Source organism: Cantharellus anzutake (genome assembly GCF_015039405.1).
Source record: "Cantharellus anzutake strain C23 chromosome Unknown EI90scaffold_7, whole genome shotgun sequence".
In the NCBI taxonomy this organism is placed as follows: Eukaryota; Fungi; Basidiomycota; class Agaricomycetes; order Cantharellales; family Hydnaceae; genus Cantharellus; species Cantharellus anzutake.
This window is the reverse complement of record NW_024066957.1, coordinates 705,429-722,403: the sequence shown is the minus strand read 5'-3', so window position 1 is coordinate 722,403 and position 16,975 is coordinate 705,429. Positions and strand designations below refer to the sequence as shown.

The following is a 16,975-nucleotide window of genomic DNA, read 5'->3' as shown; positions in this document are numbered from 1 at the left end:
TTGGGCTGAAAATTTGCATAACTATAGTTCCCCATTTTTAATAATTTCTGTGTAAATTTCGTTGTATGTTTTAATTATGGATCCTACGCAAACATCATCTTTTCCCTGAGCTCAGACTTTTGATGTTTGTTAGAACCGGGTGGATTCGGACGACTCCGGAATGGAATCGGAGACTTAGCGTGGAAGGACCTTGGCCTCAGCGACTCAGGTGGAGCACTGTGCCATTGCTGGTTGTCCTAGGGGTCCCTAATTTCGGATCTAGCAGAGGGAAAGTCTCTTGGGGGAATTCATGTCGATTTCGGACTGAGGTTACAAGTTACTATGTACATTGTATATAAGGAGGGGTCCGGAATCAAAAGGAGCGAGGGTAGGATGAAAGGAGACAAAGGGAGATGGAAAGAGGAACAACACCGAGGGTCAAGGGTTTGACTCAATGGTGTTTCTCAAAGGAGGAATGAAGGGCCAAGGCCCAAGGAGGAAGGAAGGAGGTTGGGAGTGGGGAATGGCTAGCTGACTGAATAGAAAGGAAGCAGCAGCCCAAATAGGAATGAGGGAGAATAGCGGAATTGAATAGGACAATGCAATAGTTGCAAGGTCCGACATAAGTCCGGAAAGTCCGAACTCGGAAGTTAAACTCCGGAATATTGGCAAACATAATTAAATGGAATGAGCCAACCGATACAATGGGCATAAGCGGAGGTGGGGTCAAAGTCCGAGGTCGGAGCTAAGACCAGAGGTTCCGGAGACAGAGACGCGAACGGGATTCCGGAGCGGAGGTCCGGAGTCGGGAGCATAGGTTTTGCGTACTCGTCTGGAAGGTGTCGAGGTTGGGGTCGGACCCGGAATGTCCCGGAGTCGGACCGAAGGTGGTGTCAGAGCCGGAGGTGGGATAACCTCTTGGGAGTCGGCAAGGAGGAGGTGACGGAAGGGAAGTAGGACTCCGGAAGTCAGGTTCGGAGTTCCGGGAGCCCGGAGCGGAGGTCAGGATTGTATGGATATGACAATGTTGCTATTCCCATTATTGGATATCTCATTAATGCATGATCCTTTTATTATGAAACTTTGGGAGGATTAAGATTAGATCCCTTCCTTTCTAATGGGCTATCAAGCTTGTCTCGGTCGTTTCTAGTTAATCTTTGTGCTTGCCTTTTAGACATTGTCCTCATTTTGCAGGAGTTTTAGTCATATCTCTGTCATTTATGGGTAGTTTCCCCTGTAATTACTCTCATTGGTTCCGTTTGGGGGACATCTACATTTCCTATTATAAACACGGCTTTGACTTTTGCATTAGTTCCTGAGGAATCTTTGTTCCGTGGTACTTCCATCCTTGGCTATGTGTGCGGACGTGGGAAAGTAGTTTCCGTGGAGGTTCTCTGATTATTTTTATAGTCAAATCTTGGTCGATTGTCCTAATTCTTGGTTTAATATTTGCTATAAATTCCCCCGAGAATTCTGTCTTGTTGATGGTAAGCTTGAAGTATTTTTGCTATTTTTCTTTCTTTCGATTCATCGTGTATAGTCATAATAATTCGTAAAAATTCGTAAAATTCGTTAAAATTCAGGTCCTTCTATTTTCTCATATCTACTTGTCATATGAGGTTTTTGTGATTTATCTGGCATATTTCCATAATGGGTTTCCATAGTGTGGCCGTTATTTCTCCTACAGCATGCAGCGATCAGGGAGTGGGGTTAGGTACGTAGTGGTACATGGAGAAAAGGGAAATCGACCGTAGAATAGAAATAGAGAGAGAAGGGGAAAGTGAGGAAGGAGGGATGGGGGTGATAGCAGGGAAAGTGGAGTAGGGCAGTACGGCGCAGGGTCAGGCGGGTGTGCCCTGACACATGCCAGTTATACAACGAGTACTAATATCGCTTGCAATTGCGACACATGGTCGTTGGCAAGGGTTAATGCATAGAACAGAAAGAGTAGGCAGAAAAGGGTATCAGCGGTGATCCCATCAACACCATGTCAGACAAACTAATAAGGTAAATAGATCGTCATTAACCACAATGATTTCCAACAGTTCAGGAGTGGCTGGGAGTGGTGAGGAGTATGCAATGTGCCAGGAGCAGTGGGAGGAAAATTTTGGTCTCTAAAAAGTTGAAAAAAAAAATTTAGGGAAAAAAATCAAAAAAAATTCAGGAACTACATATAGTGCCTTTAAAGCGCTTTCAGGACATATAATTATTTGCAAAATTGAGGAAGAAATGATGGAGAAAAATGGAAAATACTTTCAGAGACCTGAGAAGTAATGAGAACTGAATTGATGGGAAAGTCTGAAAATTGAATAGGAAAGTGAGGGGAAGCCTTGTAGCATTGTTATTTTCTGCTGTTGTAATTTTTCCTGATTGTTCTTGGTCTCACTCCCAGCTGCTCCTGGACCCTCCCAGGAGCTTTCAGGACTTCCAGGAGTATTGAGGAGCAGCTGGGAATGAGACCAAGAAGAATCAGGAAAAATCACAACAGCAGAAGATAACAATGCTACAAGGCTTCCCCTCACTTTCCTATTCAATTTTCAGACTTTCCCATCAATTCAGTTCTCATTATTTCTCAGGTCTCCGAAAGTATTTTCCATTTTTCTCCATAATTTCTTCCTCAATTTCGCAAATAATTATATATCCTGAAAGCACTTCAAAGGCACTACAGTTCCTGAATTTTTTTTGATTTTTTCCCTAATTATTTTTTCAACTTTTTAGAAGTCCCTATTTTTCAAATTTTCCTCATTTCCCTCTATATTCCCCCCTCATTCTCCCCCTCATTTCCCCCCTCATTTCCCCCCTCATTTCCCCCTCATTCTCCCCCATTTCCCCCTCCTCCATATTCTGCAAGTCCGAAAGTGATTAAGTTGCCAGATTAATCATATATCAGGCCATAAATTTTGACTGTGTATTGGTGAGTCTCAGTGTCCTTGATGTATTGTATAGTGTTTGATCTAAATGTTAAGTAGTGTCTTGTTGTGTTAGTCTTGTGGTAGGAGGTATTCATGGGGAGTCTTCCCTCTTTTTTTTCCTTTTCATTTTCAAATGCTCCAGGAGCTCCCAGAAGCTTCTCACCCCTATACATTTTGAAGCATTAAATTGTATTTACTGGATATGTTTGTGCACAACGCAATGCTCCATGCCCTCCTGGGAGTGCCCTGGAGTACCTGACCAACTCCGGAGGAAATGAGCTGTTCCTGGACCAGCCAATCTCCTCCTGATTCTCCCAGTGCTCCCCATACTCCGGAGCACTCAGGAGCATAACAATTTTTTGCTGATGTCCTGCCTGACCTTCGACTCCCTTTGACAACATTTCTTGATTTTCACCTTCCACAATTGCCACCCAAGAATGTCCTGATTCATATTGCATACAACCCCTACTGTCACTTCACTTAGTCTTGATGCCATCAATTCTCTACCATGGCCTCCACCAGGCAGTTTCTCACTCTGAGCCCTCCATGAACTGGATAATGACTTTCCTGAGGATGCCAATAATATGGGTTCTAATTCATCGCTTGGTGATGGTTCAAGTGATGATGACTACAAGGGCAGCTTGGTTTCTTGTAGTAGGGATCCAATCCCTTCGGAGCCGGTGCGCCAAGGGGAGAGGATGAGGAAACCCACATCAGGAAACCCCTGAGGCCGATTGAGGTGGTTGAGATCATTTCAACCTCACATGATTTACAATCACTTCAACTGGGTCCCCTGATTGTAATCACACCAATTATGGGGGTGATTGAGCTGATTCAGTGATTGTATGGTTGGTTGTATCGGTGCACTATCACATTCTCTCCCGCATTGAAGTTTATCAATAAAGTTATTATATTTGAACATTATGTTGTGTACATACTTGGGAGATACAAGTTATTACAGTAGTACCCAAACACAATGTAATGCAAAATGAAACACAAAATAAAGAGAAGAGGAAAGTACAATGTAATCAAAGAAAGTAGACGCATGCCTCAACCGCTGAACTGTTTGGAACCAAACCTGGCATAAAGGTAGAGCTAGTTATCTTCTATCAAACAAGCCTAAGATCGACGGAAACGGATGAGTGGTTGTTGAGTACATGTGGTAAGAAGTTGGGGATAGTGTCGCATGTGAGAAGTTTGGTTGGAGGTTGGAAATGGCATGGAAAAAAACATACAAAAATCATGGGAATGGAGGGGGATGTATTAGAGGGTATTGGGGAAGGGTCAGGCAATCACGGAATGGTGGTGGCTCATGTAAACAAGCACAAGAGGGTGGTTAGGTAGTCAGTTTAGCAACAAACACAGTGAACTGCCATACTTACGACTCGACATACAACACAGGGTAGTTTTGGGTGGCAAACCCACCCTCATTCTTTCTTTTTCAAGTAAGGAACATCTGGGGTGGAGTAGAAAACATCGCGTTGTGAAAGCAATTGGAAAAAAAAAAGAGACACACATCATCATGTTTGTTCATGCAGTTCCCACAGCTCAGTTTGTTTGGGTATTGTGAGTTGTTAATTTGGTGTTGCATATGAAGAGAGAGTGTAGTGGAGTGCATGAGTTGGAGCAAAGAAAAAACTTCTAAGTCGCAAACCCATTCATTTGAAACTGTACAGCACCTGGATGCAAATGACGGACTCACACACATGGATGTATCTATGTGTGGTTGTGGTGATTGAGATGATTGAGAGTAGTCGATTGGGCAGATTGGGCAGATTGAGTGATTGAATTGCTCTCAACCACTTCAATCAGCCTCGGGGGTTTCCTGATGTCTGTTTGCACAATCTCATTTCCATTCAATATCGCAGCACCACTCCGCACAAACTGTAAGTAGGGGCAGTGGCTGCTGAAGTTACAGCCTTTTCTAAAATTTCTGTCCGATCAAAGTGAATGGGTATTGACCCCATTCGTAAAAAAAATCACCCAAAAATGATCAAATTTCTCGTATTTTTATTTTTCAATACAGTAGAGTTAGCGCTGCACAGCCATACCTATTCCCGACCACAATGATTGATCCTACCCTTCACACTGGCCATGATCAGACCGTGTCCTAAGCTACTGTGCATGAAAAGTTCTGGAAATCATCAAGTTTTCCTCACCTGCTTTGATTCTCTCCAAAACAGCGACTGTGTGTCAACTATCATGTTCTCAACAAAGACAAGCGTGCCCACTGGAATGATGACCATTAGCCCTGCACCCGCTCCTGAAAACACCCCAGCAAGCATTCCAACAGTGCTTGCTGATGTATGTGAAGCCTCGTTGCTTCAGGCTGAGCCGGTGGGAGACAGAAACACCATACTCACATCCAGATCCTAGTTGTCAAGTTCGCGACTACACCCACGGTTGCCAACTTTATCAAAGAGGTCCCTTGTTGGTGAGCTGAGAGAATGCGGCAACTCTGCAGTCACCGAGATGGGCAATTTGTGCAGCCTCCTTGGTAGTGAGGGTTGAGGACATGAGGACGATGTGTCACTTCATGTCTGGAGACGCGTGTTTGGTACCCATGAGATGGTAATGGTGTATGGAAGCTCAGCTGGGCTGATGTGAGGAGGATTGAGAGCAGGATCACTGTTTCCAATAGAGGCTGGCGACCTGCCTAGATCGCTGTGACCATCAGTGCCATGGTCATCATTCAATGAGGAATGGGGACTAGCTGTGGGCGCTAATTCTACTATATGGAAATATAATTCTATTGTATTGAAACATAAAAATATGAGAAATTTGACCATTTTCAGGTGATTTTTTTTACAAATGGGGTCAATACCCATTCACTTTTGATCGGACAAAAATTTTAGAAAAGGCTGTAATTCGCACGCTTGTATATACAAGTGGATATACAACTGTATAGGCCGGGTTTGGCCTATTAGGGGGCAACGAAAGTTATACAAATAATCCACCTAACGAGGCTTCGCCCACTGGGTGTCCAAGGTGGCAAATGACAGTTAGAACGTTCAATGATGATCAGAATGCCCCACTGGAGAATGTTATAGAACGTTCAACAACCTTTTGCCTAATTAGGCACATACACACAGAGCTTCTGCGTTCAATCGCTATTTAGAACATTCTAATCATTACGAGCATTCCGTTGGAGAACGTTTATAGAACATTCAACAAGCTTTTGGCCTGTTAGGTATATATATATAGCGCTTTTGGGTACCTAATCAGGTCTCCAAAATATGGGTGACATGGCTGTTCTTGTTCCCAAATACTTCGAGCGACATCCACGTCCTCCCCTCTTCCACCGCATCCCTATCGCACCATTTCTGCATCGCATTCACCGAAGGAACTTACCTGAATGGTCAGAAGAGGAGAGGAAGAAAATCCTCCAAATCCATTCGCTGATCCAGGTGCCATGGATGGCATGGTGGAAGGGCTGAAGAAGCAAATGGTCATGATGATGCCGCAGATGCTCATTATGGGATGGATCAATTTCTTCTTTCAGGGTTTCGTTTTGAGTAGGTATCTATCACGCTTTCCCCTCCGCGCGGAGCACTCCCTCCCATAGAGCGGAAGAGTTCTCCGTGTTACTGACGTTGTGCCTTAGTTAAACTCCTGTTCCCGCTAACGCTTGGCTTCAAATCAATGATGCAGCGTGGCATCAAGACTCTTGATATGGACGTTCGTTGAGTTTCTTCTCTTTCTCAACTTAATGGACTCATTCCGCTGCTTCTCGGGTCAGAAAATGGTCAGTATATTGATCCGTTCCGATATTTTCTTGTCCCGGCTATTGGCTGAAGGCCAATTGTTTCCTGCCCATTTATGCCCTGCCCTTCGTACAGCCGCAGACTCAACGCCAGATATGGCTGCTCATTCGGCTCCGTGCTGTCCGGAGCTAACGTGCCACCAGCCATTGGACCAGGGGCTCCAGGTCACAAGAAACTTTTTGCTCACGAAAAGGATAATCTGCAGTTTGCAGAGGAGCAATATAAGTGGGTTTGCGATGGCGTAGAAACCGGAGTGTTGGAGCAATGGGGCAAGATACGTGCTATAAAGTGACCCTAGCATAGGTGCATTGTTCGGCTACGGCCCCCCGCGTCTTATGTAGGTGTTTCCTGTCCCGTTGGGCGTTGTGATCTAGGGATTATTATTATTATTTTAAGGACAACAGATCAGGCATATTGAAGGCAAGTTGCCCTGCCAGTAGCTGGTTCCAGTATGGATGAATTCGGCCACCTCGCCCATTTTGTGTCGTGATTTAAGGGTTATCGTTACGATGGAGGTCCAAGGATGTGGTATTAAATCTCCGCCCAGAGTGATTATGTTCCAGGTGTCGCAGCCAACCGATAAGCGGCACAGCAGCGGCCAGCAAGCGCCGGGTGGTCTTAGCTTGGCAATATTCGTGACCCCACACAGGTGCGAACTCTCACGCTCATTTTACTCGGCAGCGGGAATGCCGGAAAGAAGCCTCCACCCAATGGCGGAGCATGGGCTGTTGGATCAAAACAAGTTGGGGCGCGTGGTTGATTGCATCGGTCTACCCACAGATGTCTATACAACAAGTCTTGAACTTCTAATCTCAGTTCAAGGTCTCGATCAACATTGCGATACTTACCCGAATGCCGCAGGCTTCGACTGTTGCCTGTCTACGACGCCCCCCCCTACTTTAACCCCAGAGTCTTCTTGCTTCTTTCCATCTCGACACTTCGCTGCTGCGGACCTTCAGCATAGCAAAACCAGCAACCCGCTATGAGTCCCGAGGCTATCAGGAACAAGATCAACCTTGAGAATGGGAATGTATGTTTTCCGCTTGGTTTCGATCAACAATGCTAACGACAATTTGTAGCTCGTTATTGGTGCGTATCACATGAAGCCCTCACACTTGCGATGTGACGAGATGAGACGGGACTCTGACCCCTCTTTTACGTTCTTTTTAGTCGCTAGTCTTACTGTCTTGATCTGGGACTGGTTGATCTGTCTGGACCGTGAAGTAAGATGATCAAGAGGCTCGAAGGGAGTGAAGGTGTGATTGACGCTTTTCAACAGCGGCGACATTTCTGGGGATCGAAGCCGAACGCGGGGACTGTCCTATACTTTCTTGTAAGTAAGCTAGTAAGCTATGTCGGCGTGTTAACTGGTTGTGCCCTCCTTCTAGAATAGGTGACCCTTATTGATACAGGCATAGGCTTGAGCAAATCTGACTTTGGGGAGCGTTAATTAGAGGGGTTTCCATGCTGGGCGCCATCCTACATCTCCAGAGTGGGTGTTAAATTCTACTTGGTACTATCATTCTATTGGGTTTGTTTCTGATCATTTCTGTATCGAACCAGCATCGATGTACAATTTTGCTCCTCATACGCAACTTAAAGTACGCTTAAGCATCCTTAAAGCCCTGCCCCGTTATGCTCGAACTCGTTTGTTCCCCTCCTTAATTAGCTATGTGGGCCCCTGATCCGCACCGTTACCTCTCTTTCTGCTCTCAATATTGCAGTCGTACAGGGTATGCACAGTCACGCCTTGAGTCCACTACTTAAGAGGGGAAGTTGACTACCGTTCGCTATAGTTATTTTAACGATGCGTACATATGCATTGTACAGTTGCAACAAGGTACTCTTATGGGCGCTTCTCGTTCTCGTCATGGTGCGTGTAATGCATCAGACTTCAAAACATACCTCCGAGACAGAATCTGACGTTATGAATCATCGGTTAGGGTGGATTGCTGAATCAAGTGCTGTTCATGTGGCTCGGCCCGTGGACAGGTATGGGCCGTATGTTTGCGACGTTGACCTTACCCTCTCATGCTTCACATTAGTTATCATAAACTCTCAGCCAGCTCCTTATACTGGGTGTCTCATTCGCCTGCCCACATGGTCATGGGAGCGACTCGTTCCGATTATGACCTTTGAAATCTGTATGTCTGACTCCATCATACTGGCTTGGAGCTGTTAGTGACACTCGCTGTGGTTGTAATTTTTAGTGTCTATAGTCTTGTTTGCGATCAAGTTCTGTTCTTACGTCAAGATGGGTTCAATGGGTGTAGTACCAAGGATGTTGTTCCGCGATGGTAAGATCGTCTCTTTGTCTTTCATGTCCATTTGACGCTAACTACATCTGCATGTATTGACGTGCTCAATAAATAGGTTTTCTTGGGTTTCTTGGTGAGTGGCAAGCGCGAGGTTCAGATCGATGACTCATTTATTCGAATGGTTACGCTGCATTAGCCACTTCCAGTACGAATCTATATTCTCATGGGGAATACAAGCTTACATGCTGCTATTTAGTATGTACATCTATTGGGCTACTTGTCCAGATTTTACGGCCAGTATGTTCGCTGCAATTTGACGTCAATCTGAGTCAAAACTTACTATGCCCGTTCTCATCTTAGCGACCATTGCTTACTTTCGGCGTTGCGTAAGTCGGTCGGAATAGAGAGCACAGTTGTTGACAGGCATTCTCACTCTCGCCTAGTCTCACCCCATTGGTTCCCACCCTCGTTGCAGCCCACATGCTCCTCAATATTAGGGATGTTATGAAAGTTTCTTCTCCGGTAGCCAAGCCGACTGCCCCAACAGCCGCGCGACGTACACAACCTCGAAGTTCCCAGCCACCCGTAAGGGGGAGCTTCCCAGGTCAGCAAGTTGATGACGCTGGCCTCCAGAACCTGGTGCCTGATTTAGAGCGGAAGGGTGCAGACAGTGGAGGGAAGGACCACTATGATGACGAGGACGACGAGGACGATGACGATGACGTGGACGGGGACGGGGACGGGGACGACGGTGACAATCGTCGCGACCGGAGGGGATATCACGGATTTGGGAATGCGGACTCGCTCAGGGAGAACTGGTACGAGATGAAGGCTCGGCCATCCGAAACCCGGTACGATCCTAGAGGGACAGCGTCCCTCTCCCTCTCTGGACGAAATCCTGCTCCAAGTGAAGGAACACACCCAGCATCGCCCGTTCCCGTAGCACTACCAGCGTCCACTAGTGTTATCCCCGGCAACGAAGAAGCTGCGGCGGGTAGTAGTGTTGGAGGGCTATACCTTCCCCAAGAACGGACGTATCCTTTGCGGGCTGGTGGAAGACGGTTAGATACGACCTTTTCCCAGCGTTCGGAGGAAGGTGATGTGATTGATATTCAGTAGTGAGAGATAAGGATGTGTCTGCTTGGTGGTAGGGATTTTTTGGGAACATATCCACTCCTTTTTTTATTTCATTTTATTCGCAGAAGTTCTATCTTGCTTTGCTTTTCCTACCCCCCCTATCCCGTTTATCTTGGTTAAGGATGACTGTTTATATTGTTGCATCTCGAAGCTCATAGATGATAGTCGAGAGCCGTGAGAATTATGTAGTTCATGTGAAAGTTGAAAAGCAGATGAATGGCCCGGGGGGGGGACCCTGTTAATCTGAGCAGCACGATACATCGATTAGTGATCTATCGGCTCTCAGTGCAAGTCTTGTCCTTATATACATCTAGTGTTAGTTCTACACTAGAATGCTCGCCTTGCTTCGCTAAACCTGCACAGCACGACTTCGAGGAATGTATTGCAAATATCTAAGACTTTTTGCATACAAAGAATGGGAAGAAAGACGGCAAGTCGGCAAAAAAGAAACTGGAGCCATACATCACAGCCATTCCTTTAATGTTGTAGGAATATAAAAGTTACAACACTAAAACAACCAGAAACAATCACAGAAAACTAGATAAAAATCATACAACCTCCACTGTCAGGGTACCAAGCTGCTCGGACTCTAAGTCGAGGGATCCCGAGCCTTCGCTGGAGCTGAGGCCGAGGGGGACAGGGTCAGTCTCAATGGGAGAACCTGGAAAAGTGGATTGCGATGGGGATTCCAGCTGAGCAGCAAGGGGAAGTGAGAGAAGAAAATTATCTTCCTCACTTGCTACCCAGGGAATGATAAAGTCAGTATGCCCAGCAAAGCGGGGCCGCTCTACAGAAGGAAATATAACAAATGTCTGTGCCAGTCTGGGGATGGTGATCAGGCTGTGCAGGTATGGGGCAAGTGTGTCATCAGTCGTGTGTAAGCAGTCCGGACTTAACTGGGCTGTACTCTGACATCCACAGACCAGAAATCAAAATAGTAATAAAATCATAACTCAGCGAAATGAATTGAAATAAATTATCGGAAAAATACTGAAGAACAGAGTCAATGGGATGAGTATCTACGCGAACTTTCAAGTCTAGGGATTAAAAGATGGTCCAGAAAATGAAGAAAAACAGCAAATAAACCCACATGAAAACAAAAACAAGGTTTCCTGTATCAAATAAAGTATTAGAAATCCGTGGTAATATGGAAAAATAGTTTTACGAACGAACGAAACGAATGACAATGAGAAATCGGAAGAAAACCAAGGAATTCACAATGAAGAACAGTCAGGTACAAGGAAAAGATGAAAGAATTGGGAATATTTATATGAGAAAAATAGAAAAAAATATTGATTTTTGTTTGTCTTAAAAAGTTAAAGTATAGGTTTGTGTACAAAAAAACTTCATGTTAAAATCTGAAGAATTGAGGGAGAAACGGATTTAACAAGATTAAAACATGCTTGCAGAGAAGACTGGCTCAAATGTCCTGAGTTTGTGGTAGAAACGGATGAGCTAGAAATGCTAAACTAAAGAGTTCAAGTCCAGGAATGAGGCATAATTTATCCGGAATTAATTGTAAGAAAATGGATGAGCTAATGCCAAAGCAATCTGGAGAACCTTGAAATTAAATCTTGAAAAATTCATATCTTCATAAATAATCCTCATAGTTTACTGTTGTTTATACCGACAGAAAGCTACACCCTTAAGCTAACAAATAACCCCATGACATGTGACTTAGAATAAAGTGAGTAAACAATAAGGTCATGATGGGTGTTAGGCAGTGCAATTGGCTGATTCCCACACCAAAACTTCCAGAAAGTTCTAGAAGCAGAATGGGATGCTGATCGCTTACATAAGAGGATTACTAAGCTCAATATAAGATTACTCAGCAATGTAAATAGTAAAGTCATATGTGAAAACAGAGCCCTTAGGAAAAGTATAAAAGACTGCATTTTCTGGTCTGACCCCTCTTCCTTCTTTACTCCTCTCCCCTACATGCTCTGGCTCATGGGTCATAAGGCATCCTAATAAAAATTAAGTTTTATTAGTATAAGTGTGCAGTTCAGATCACATCTGAGTAAAAGTGATCAACCCTCAGTAAAAAGTTAAGAAGAAGTTAAGAAATAGTGACATTGAGTCAAGTCGGTTAGAGTCGCTCCGAGTTAAAAGTGACAAGACAGAGGTGAAACAACTAAAAATAGTAGGTCTATAGTGTGATTTTCGTGTGGAACAATCAGGTAGACAAGTGAATTGAACCCTGAGAGTTACATACACACACAAACAATTAGTACCACATAAATATCAATACACAAAGCAACCAAAACGCTACAGTGGTTGAGTTAAAGTACCAATACTAACATATAAGTATCAGAAGAAAGAACAGTCTTTTATAGGATTTCTGTTCTCCTCCTTCAACATGTTAGTAATTAGTACAAACCAATATCATTAGCAACTGACAGGATTTCTTTTTGGACAGTGAGCATCCCAGCATTGACACATCCGAACGTGGTGGTTCTCCAGAACAGATATGACTGATGCCAATCAACTTGAAAGCCACTTTTTCGAGATTTGTTTCTTTCTCCTTAAACTGTTCCAGGTAGCAATCAGCGATGACTACATCCCCTGGTTCCAAGGTATCCTCATAATGTGCCATCTCTGTATGGTCTATGCTGTATTCATCCCATGGATCAAAGATACAGGAGGAAAACTGTGTAATACTTTAGCAAAAATCCTGCACCAAGAAACTTACTCACATTACTCTCGAATGCGTTCATTCGGATAGCATCCTTTTCGAAGTACAAGAGTTTCACATTTTCTATTGTACTTGTAAGCTCCCACAGAGAACAATGATGCATGCCACTCACTATTGGAGTACAATGTCAGAACCTCCTTGGCGTGTTTGTGACCAATCTGTGTCAAAGGAACCAAAAACAGTAGATAGTTCTTCTCCCATTGCCACATGCTTTTCACGATTCCTGTCAACATGAACCGCAATGCCTTACCTGCAGGCATACTCCCTACAGATTCCCTGAACCTCAGGCTCTTTGGATCTCCACCAACAATGAATCGTCCATCGGAAGGTAGGAAACATTTGATGGAAACCACAGCGGATTTGTCGATGCCATCATACATTGTAATGTCATACAAACAACTATGGAGATGTAAGTAAAATGTGATCGACAAGGGAAACTACTTACTCAACGATGTCAGGATTCCAATGATGATGTTCTGTAAAGACACAATCACCTGAAAGCCGAGTCACCTCAACATCCTCAGTCCTTCCATCTCCAGGGGTCAAAGTCAGATGAGTTAGGATGCTTTCGGACCCATGGGGTACTTTCATTTCCACCAAGTCCTCCAACAGTACTGCCACTTTGTCATCCCCCAAGTCCAACACCTCCTTCTCTTCGTTCTCCAGCTGCTTCTCCTCACCATCAGTATCGACTTGAGGTATGTGGCCTGCTGTCGTATGGGTTACAATTACACATTATTTCAGCCAATAACTTCAATAAAGCATGAACATACCTTCCACATTCACATTTACCATATTGTTCTCTTCTGTCATATCCCGGAATCCCAACCCTGCACTCTCCCACCTCTCTACACCTTCCTAACAACCTCACCATCCCCTACACCATACCCCCCCACTTCCCAATGTCACCTTCCTTCCCAACTGTCTCAGCTCCAGCTTGGATCTCAGCACACTTGACCTTGGCCACTCCCTTCCCGGAAGCTCGGCCCCAAGTCGGAACATTCAGAGACTCCAGACTTGCTCCACCTCCCGACGGATCTCCGACATCCCATGACATACCTCTAAATCATTCCCCCTCCCATTTCATTTATTGGAGCCACCCAACATCCTTCGGATACATAACTCCACCTTCGGAGCTACCCGCATCCTCCGGTGACCCCACTCACATCATCATAAATTAGTCACCTTCCATTTGTAGTATGACTGTTGTCTTCTTTCCATTCAGTCAGCTAACTTCCTCTTACCCATTTCTCGCTCCCATTTATCCTCCAGCCTTCTACTCCACCCTCCTTGACCCGACACCTCGGTTCCCTGTTAAGGATATCGTTTGGGACCTTTCAGTACCTTTTGGTATCATTCGGCACCTTTCAGTGTTTTCCACTATCATTCAGACTTTGGCTAAAGTCCTTCTCCTTCCTCCATATATAAATACTTGTAGATTAGAACCCATTGTACCTCAGTTCTAATCTGGACTATGAGTGAATCCTGACCTCTTCCTACAAGATACCTCAGACACATGAAATACATATAAGGACTACAGCCTTTTCTAAAATTTCTGTCCGATCAAAGTGAATGGGTATTGACCCCATTCGTAAAAAAATCACCCAAAAATGATCAAATTTCTCGTATTTTTATTTTTCAATACAGTAGAGTTAGCGCCACATAGCCATAGCCATTCCCAACTACAACGATCGATCTACCCTTCACACCGGCCACGATCAGACCGTGTCCTGAGCTTTGCCATGTGTTCCAGCAGGTACAAAAAGCTCTGGCAATCATCAAGTTTTCCTCACCTGCTTTGATTCTCTCTGAAACAGCAGCTATGTCATACAAGCACGACCTCAACTATTATGTTCTCAACAAAGACAAGCGTGCCCACTGGAATGATGACCATATCATGGGATTAGCCCCACGCCCTCTCCCGAAAACACCCCAGCAAGCATTTCAACAGTACTTGCTGAGGGGTCATGCTCTATTCTTGCCAGATGACTCCGACCGAGTCCTTGATGCTCTCGATTCCTTGGCGCATGACCTGCCTCCTGAAAACTGGACTATTCTGTTCCCACCAAATTGTAGAAAATTTTATTTGAGTAATCGGACAAGCGCTGACCTTGTATTCATTCCATTCAGGGGATGCACTTCCATTAGATAATCCAACACGCATTAATTGCGAAGCATTTATTGTACCAAAACAGAAAGCTGAGCAGGAGAAAACACGCCAGAGACAACTTGGAGTAGCCACTGCAAATGTCCCTTCTGTATCAGCTGCAACAATGCCGTTTCCTGCACAGTCTCCGTCTCAAGCCCCATATACTGCGTACCCGATTGCATACCCAATTGTTCCCTTTCCTAATCAACCACAAATATTCCTCACCCAGCAAACCGCACCCTCTCCTCCTGCCCCTATGACCTCTAAGCTGGCATCTGATGTGAATTTGCAGTCAAAGTCTCAGTCTGACGAAAAAGAGCCAAGTACGTGGTTCTTTTGACCAATATGAGCTTCACTCAATAACTCGAGCAGAACTACTTGAAATTTGCTATCAATGCGATACACTGAACCCAGACAAGATGACTATGGAAGCGAGCCTCTATCTCCTCATTGACAGTGCTGCCACATTTGCACTCAGCAAGGTTGAAGAAGGAATGGGAGTCGACGTTACCAAGCACGAGATTGGCTACCTTCCAACCTTTGATGGGAAGCGGCGACGAGATATGCCAGTCCAACTCAAGACTGCAGTGCACATGGAAAAAGCGCTGCATGAACTTCGCGACTGCATGTCCCGAGCCCGATCTAGTAAAAAATTATACGTTATCAATATGGTGAGTTCCAAATACCACATGCTGTGCATTGCCTAATACACCGACCCAACAGAAACCAGTACCCAAATCTGAGAATGTCGGGAAACATGGGAAAACTCGTCGCACTAATACTGTAAATAGTGCAATCCAGTCCAACCCGGCTTCAGACCAATATGTGATGCTTGAAAAGCAGTGGGAGTGTCATGGATGTGGTGGCCACTGTTGGCCACATACCCGTGCAAAGGGGAAACATCTTCACCTCGACAATGCTATGTTATCCTTGTGGGCACAACAATGGGTATGTGTAATTTAGTATCACCGACATTTGTCTTATGATTATTTGTAGTCTGACGGTGTTACTGGAGTTGATCTCCACAATCCACCTGTTCATAATTGGTTTGATGTCCTGGCTCTGGAGAAACAGACAAAGGCTGTCAACCAGAAGCGACGCCAGGAATCAAGGAAGCGGAAGCGGAATGGTAGTCCACCAAGAACACCTACGAAGCCGGGGGCCACAGCTATACCAAAACCCCTGGTAAAGAAGGCGAAAGTCGATGTGACACCAGCCAAACAGCAGCCTGTGAAGGATACAATAATCCTTTCTTCTGACCCTATAACTCCGCCATTTCTCTCCCGCATCTTAGCTGCCACACAAACATCTAAAGTTGGAACTGACATTATCAATCTTTCATCTTCTCCCACTCCCGGACCTTCTAAGAAGAAAGATCCCGCTCCCACTGTTTTTGATCTTTGTAGTGACAGTTCCGCTGATGATTTCCTCAAGCATGAAATTGAGTATGATGAACTAGAATCATAGACTCAATGTATATACATAAGTCTCTTAATGTGCTGAGAGGGACTGGCGTGCAATGTCCTCGGAAATCTCCGAAGAGCGGTCACATGGGCAAGGCGAGTTACTCTCCTTGACCATGTGACTTCTTTCTATTTCATGTCAGGCCACACGGACATATTCAACCAGCACATTTTTAACTAATCACCTATGATAGCCTGCATGGCTAAACCAGCCTTGTGTTGAATCTTCAGTGACTGAATACACAGCTTCAAGAAGCAAAGCTTTTGCATGATTCATGTCCCCCCCCCAGCTAGCACAGCATCGATGCGATTCCAATTGAGCCGGAGCCAATGCTTGATTGAAGAGAAAGCTTCTTCAATTGGGTTTAAGTCTGGAGAGTATGGAGGAAGGAAGACCAAATGAACACCCCTACAATATCAAGACTGGTAAGCGTGAGCATAGATAAATGAGAAGCACATACCGGTCAGCACACATTTGCTCCAGCTCATCAGATTTGTGGATGGACGCATTATCCATAATGAGAACAGATTGAGGGAGAGGGAATGGGTTCATGCGAGGAAGAATAGATCGAATAAAATCATTGAATGTGTCCGATGTGTATGCTCCCTCCTGAATTT

At 44.8% G+C, this 16,975-nt stretch overlaps 7 protein-coding genes across 7 annotated transcripts; 5 read left to right on the top strand and 2 right to left on the bottom strand.

Annotated features, from left to right (window-relative positions):
* Positions 1–5,022: 5,022 nt before the first annotated feature.
* EI90DRAFT_3039641 (uncharacterized protein) lies at positions 5,023–5,681 on the bottom strand (the record flags this gene model as incomplete). The annotated part of the gene is made up of 1 exon (XM_039058957.1): positions 5,023–5,681. A coding segment is annotated over one exon (256 nt), but the record flags the coding sequence as incomplete, so codon positions are not given.
* Positions 5,094–5,681, top strand: EI90DRAFT_3151523 (uncharacterized protein; the record flags this gene model as incomplete). Its single annotated transcript, XM_039065729.1, has 2 exons — positions 5,094–5,195; positions 5,261–5,681. The coding sequence occupies 2 exons, from the start codon at positions 5,094–5,096 to the stop codon at positions 5,327–5,329; spliced, it is 171 nt and encodes a 56-aa protein (XP_038920782.1). The 3' UTR covers positions 5,330–5,681.
* Positions 5,682–6,014: 333 nt separating this feature from the next.
* Positions 6,015–7,119, top strand: EI90DRAFT_3039640 (integral membrane protein DUF106-domain-containing protein). Its single transcript, XM_039058956.1, has 4 exons — positions 6,015–6,406; positions 6,496–6,569; positions 6,631–6,636; positions 6,731–7,119. Exons 1-4 carry the CDS (start codon positions 6,247–6,249, stop codon positions 6,785–6,787), a joined length of 297 nt encoding a protein of 98 aa, XP_038920780.1. The 5' UTR covers positions 6,015–6,246; the 3' UTR covers positions 6,788–7,119.
* EI90DRAFT_2428267 (uncharacterized protein) lies at positions 6,995–8,114 on the top strand. The gene is made up of 3 exons (XM_039053011.1): positions 6,995–7,075; positions 7,152–7,685; positions 8,068–8,114. Exon 2 carries the CDS (start codon positions 7,165–7,167, stop codon positions 7,639–7,641), a length of 477 nt encoding a protein of 158 aa, XP_038920779.1. The 5' UTR covers positions 6,995–7,075; positions 7,152–7,164; the 3' UTR covers positions 7,642–7,685; positions 8,068–8,114.
* On the top strand, positions 7,298–10,064 carry EI90DRAFT_2428051 (uncharacterized protein). Its single transcript, XM_039053010.1, has 17 exons — positions 7,298–7,685; positions 7,735–7,744; positions 7,826–7,878; positions 7,935–7,988; positions 8,044–8,048; positions 8,110–8,147; positions 8,219–8,256; positions 8,325–8,388; positions 8,452–8,528; positions 8,599–8,647; positions 8,701–8,799; positions 8,866–8,952; positions 9,029–9,046; positions 9,110–9,118; positions 9,170–9,210; positions 9,274–9,299; positions 9,357–10,064. Exons 1-17 carry the CDS (start codon positions 7,638–7,640, stop codon positions 10,030–10,032), a joined length of 1,392 nt encoding a protein of 463 aa, XP_038920778.1. The 5' UTR covers positions 7,298–7,637; the 3' UTR covers positions 10,033–10,064.
* Positions 10,065–12,332: 2,268 nt separating this feature from the next.
* On the bottom strand, positions 12,333–13,540 carry EI90DRAFT_3013026 (uncharacterized protein; the record flags this gene model as incomplete). The annotated part of the gene is made up of 7 exons (XM_039056624.1): positions 12,333–12,346; positions 12,451–12,700; positions 12,747–12,808; positions 12,858–12,968; positions 12,996–13,144; positions 13,191–13,455; positions 13,519–13,540. The coding sequence occupies 7 exons, from the start codon at positions 13,538–13,540 to the stop codon at positions 12,333–12,335; spliced, it is 873 nt and encodes a 290-aa protein (XP_038920777.1).
* Positions 13,541–14,567: 1,027 nt separating this feature from the next.
* Positions 14,568–16,361, top strand: EI90DRAFT_3013025 (uncharacterized protein; the record flags this gene model as incomplete). The annotated part of the gene is made up of 5 exons (XM_039056623.1): positions 14,568–14,817; positions 14,876–15,217; positions 15,309–15,565; positions 15,618–15,842; positions 15,891–16,361. 5 exons carry the CDS (start codon positions 14,568–14,570, stop codon positions 16,359–16,361), a joined length of 1,545 nt encoding a protein of 514 aa, XP_038920776.1.
* Between the last annotated feature and the right edge of the window lie 614 nt (positions 16,362–16,975).

Bases quoted from the DNA above. Each gene is read 5' to 3' on its own strand.
- EI90DRAFT_3039640 (XM_039058956.1), top strand. From the start codon at position 6,247: ATGGTCAGAAGAGGAGAGGAAGAAAATCCTCCAAATCCATTCGCTGAT. The intron at 6,407-6,495 runs GTAGGTATCTAT...GTTGTGCCTTAG, and splicing joins CTTTCAGGGTTTCGTTTTGA to TTAAACTCCTGTTCCCGCTA.
- EI90DRAFT_2428267 (XM_039053011.1), top strand. From the start codon at position 7,165: ATGGAGGTCCAAGGATGTGGTATTAAATCTCCGCCCAGAGTGATTATG.
- EI90DRAFT_2428051 (XM_039053010.1), top strand. From the start codon at position 7,638: ATGAGTCCCGAGGCTATCAGGAACAAGATCAACCTTGAGAATGGGAAT. The intron at 8,257-8,324 runs GTACGCTTAAGC...CTCCTTAATTAG, and splicing joins CTCCTCATACGCAACTTAAA to CTATGTGGGCCCCTGATCCG. The intron at 9,211-9,273 runs GTATGTTCGCTG...TTCTCATCTTAG, and splicing joins TTGTCCAGATTTTACGGCCA to CGACCATTGCTTACTTTCGG.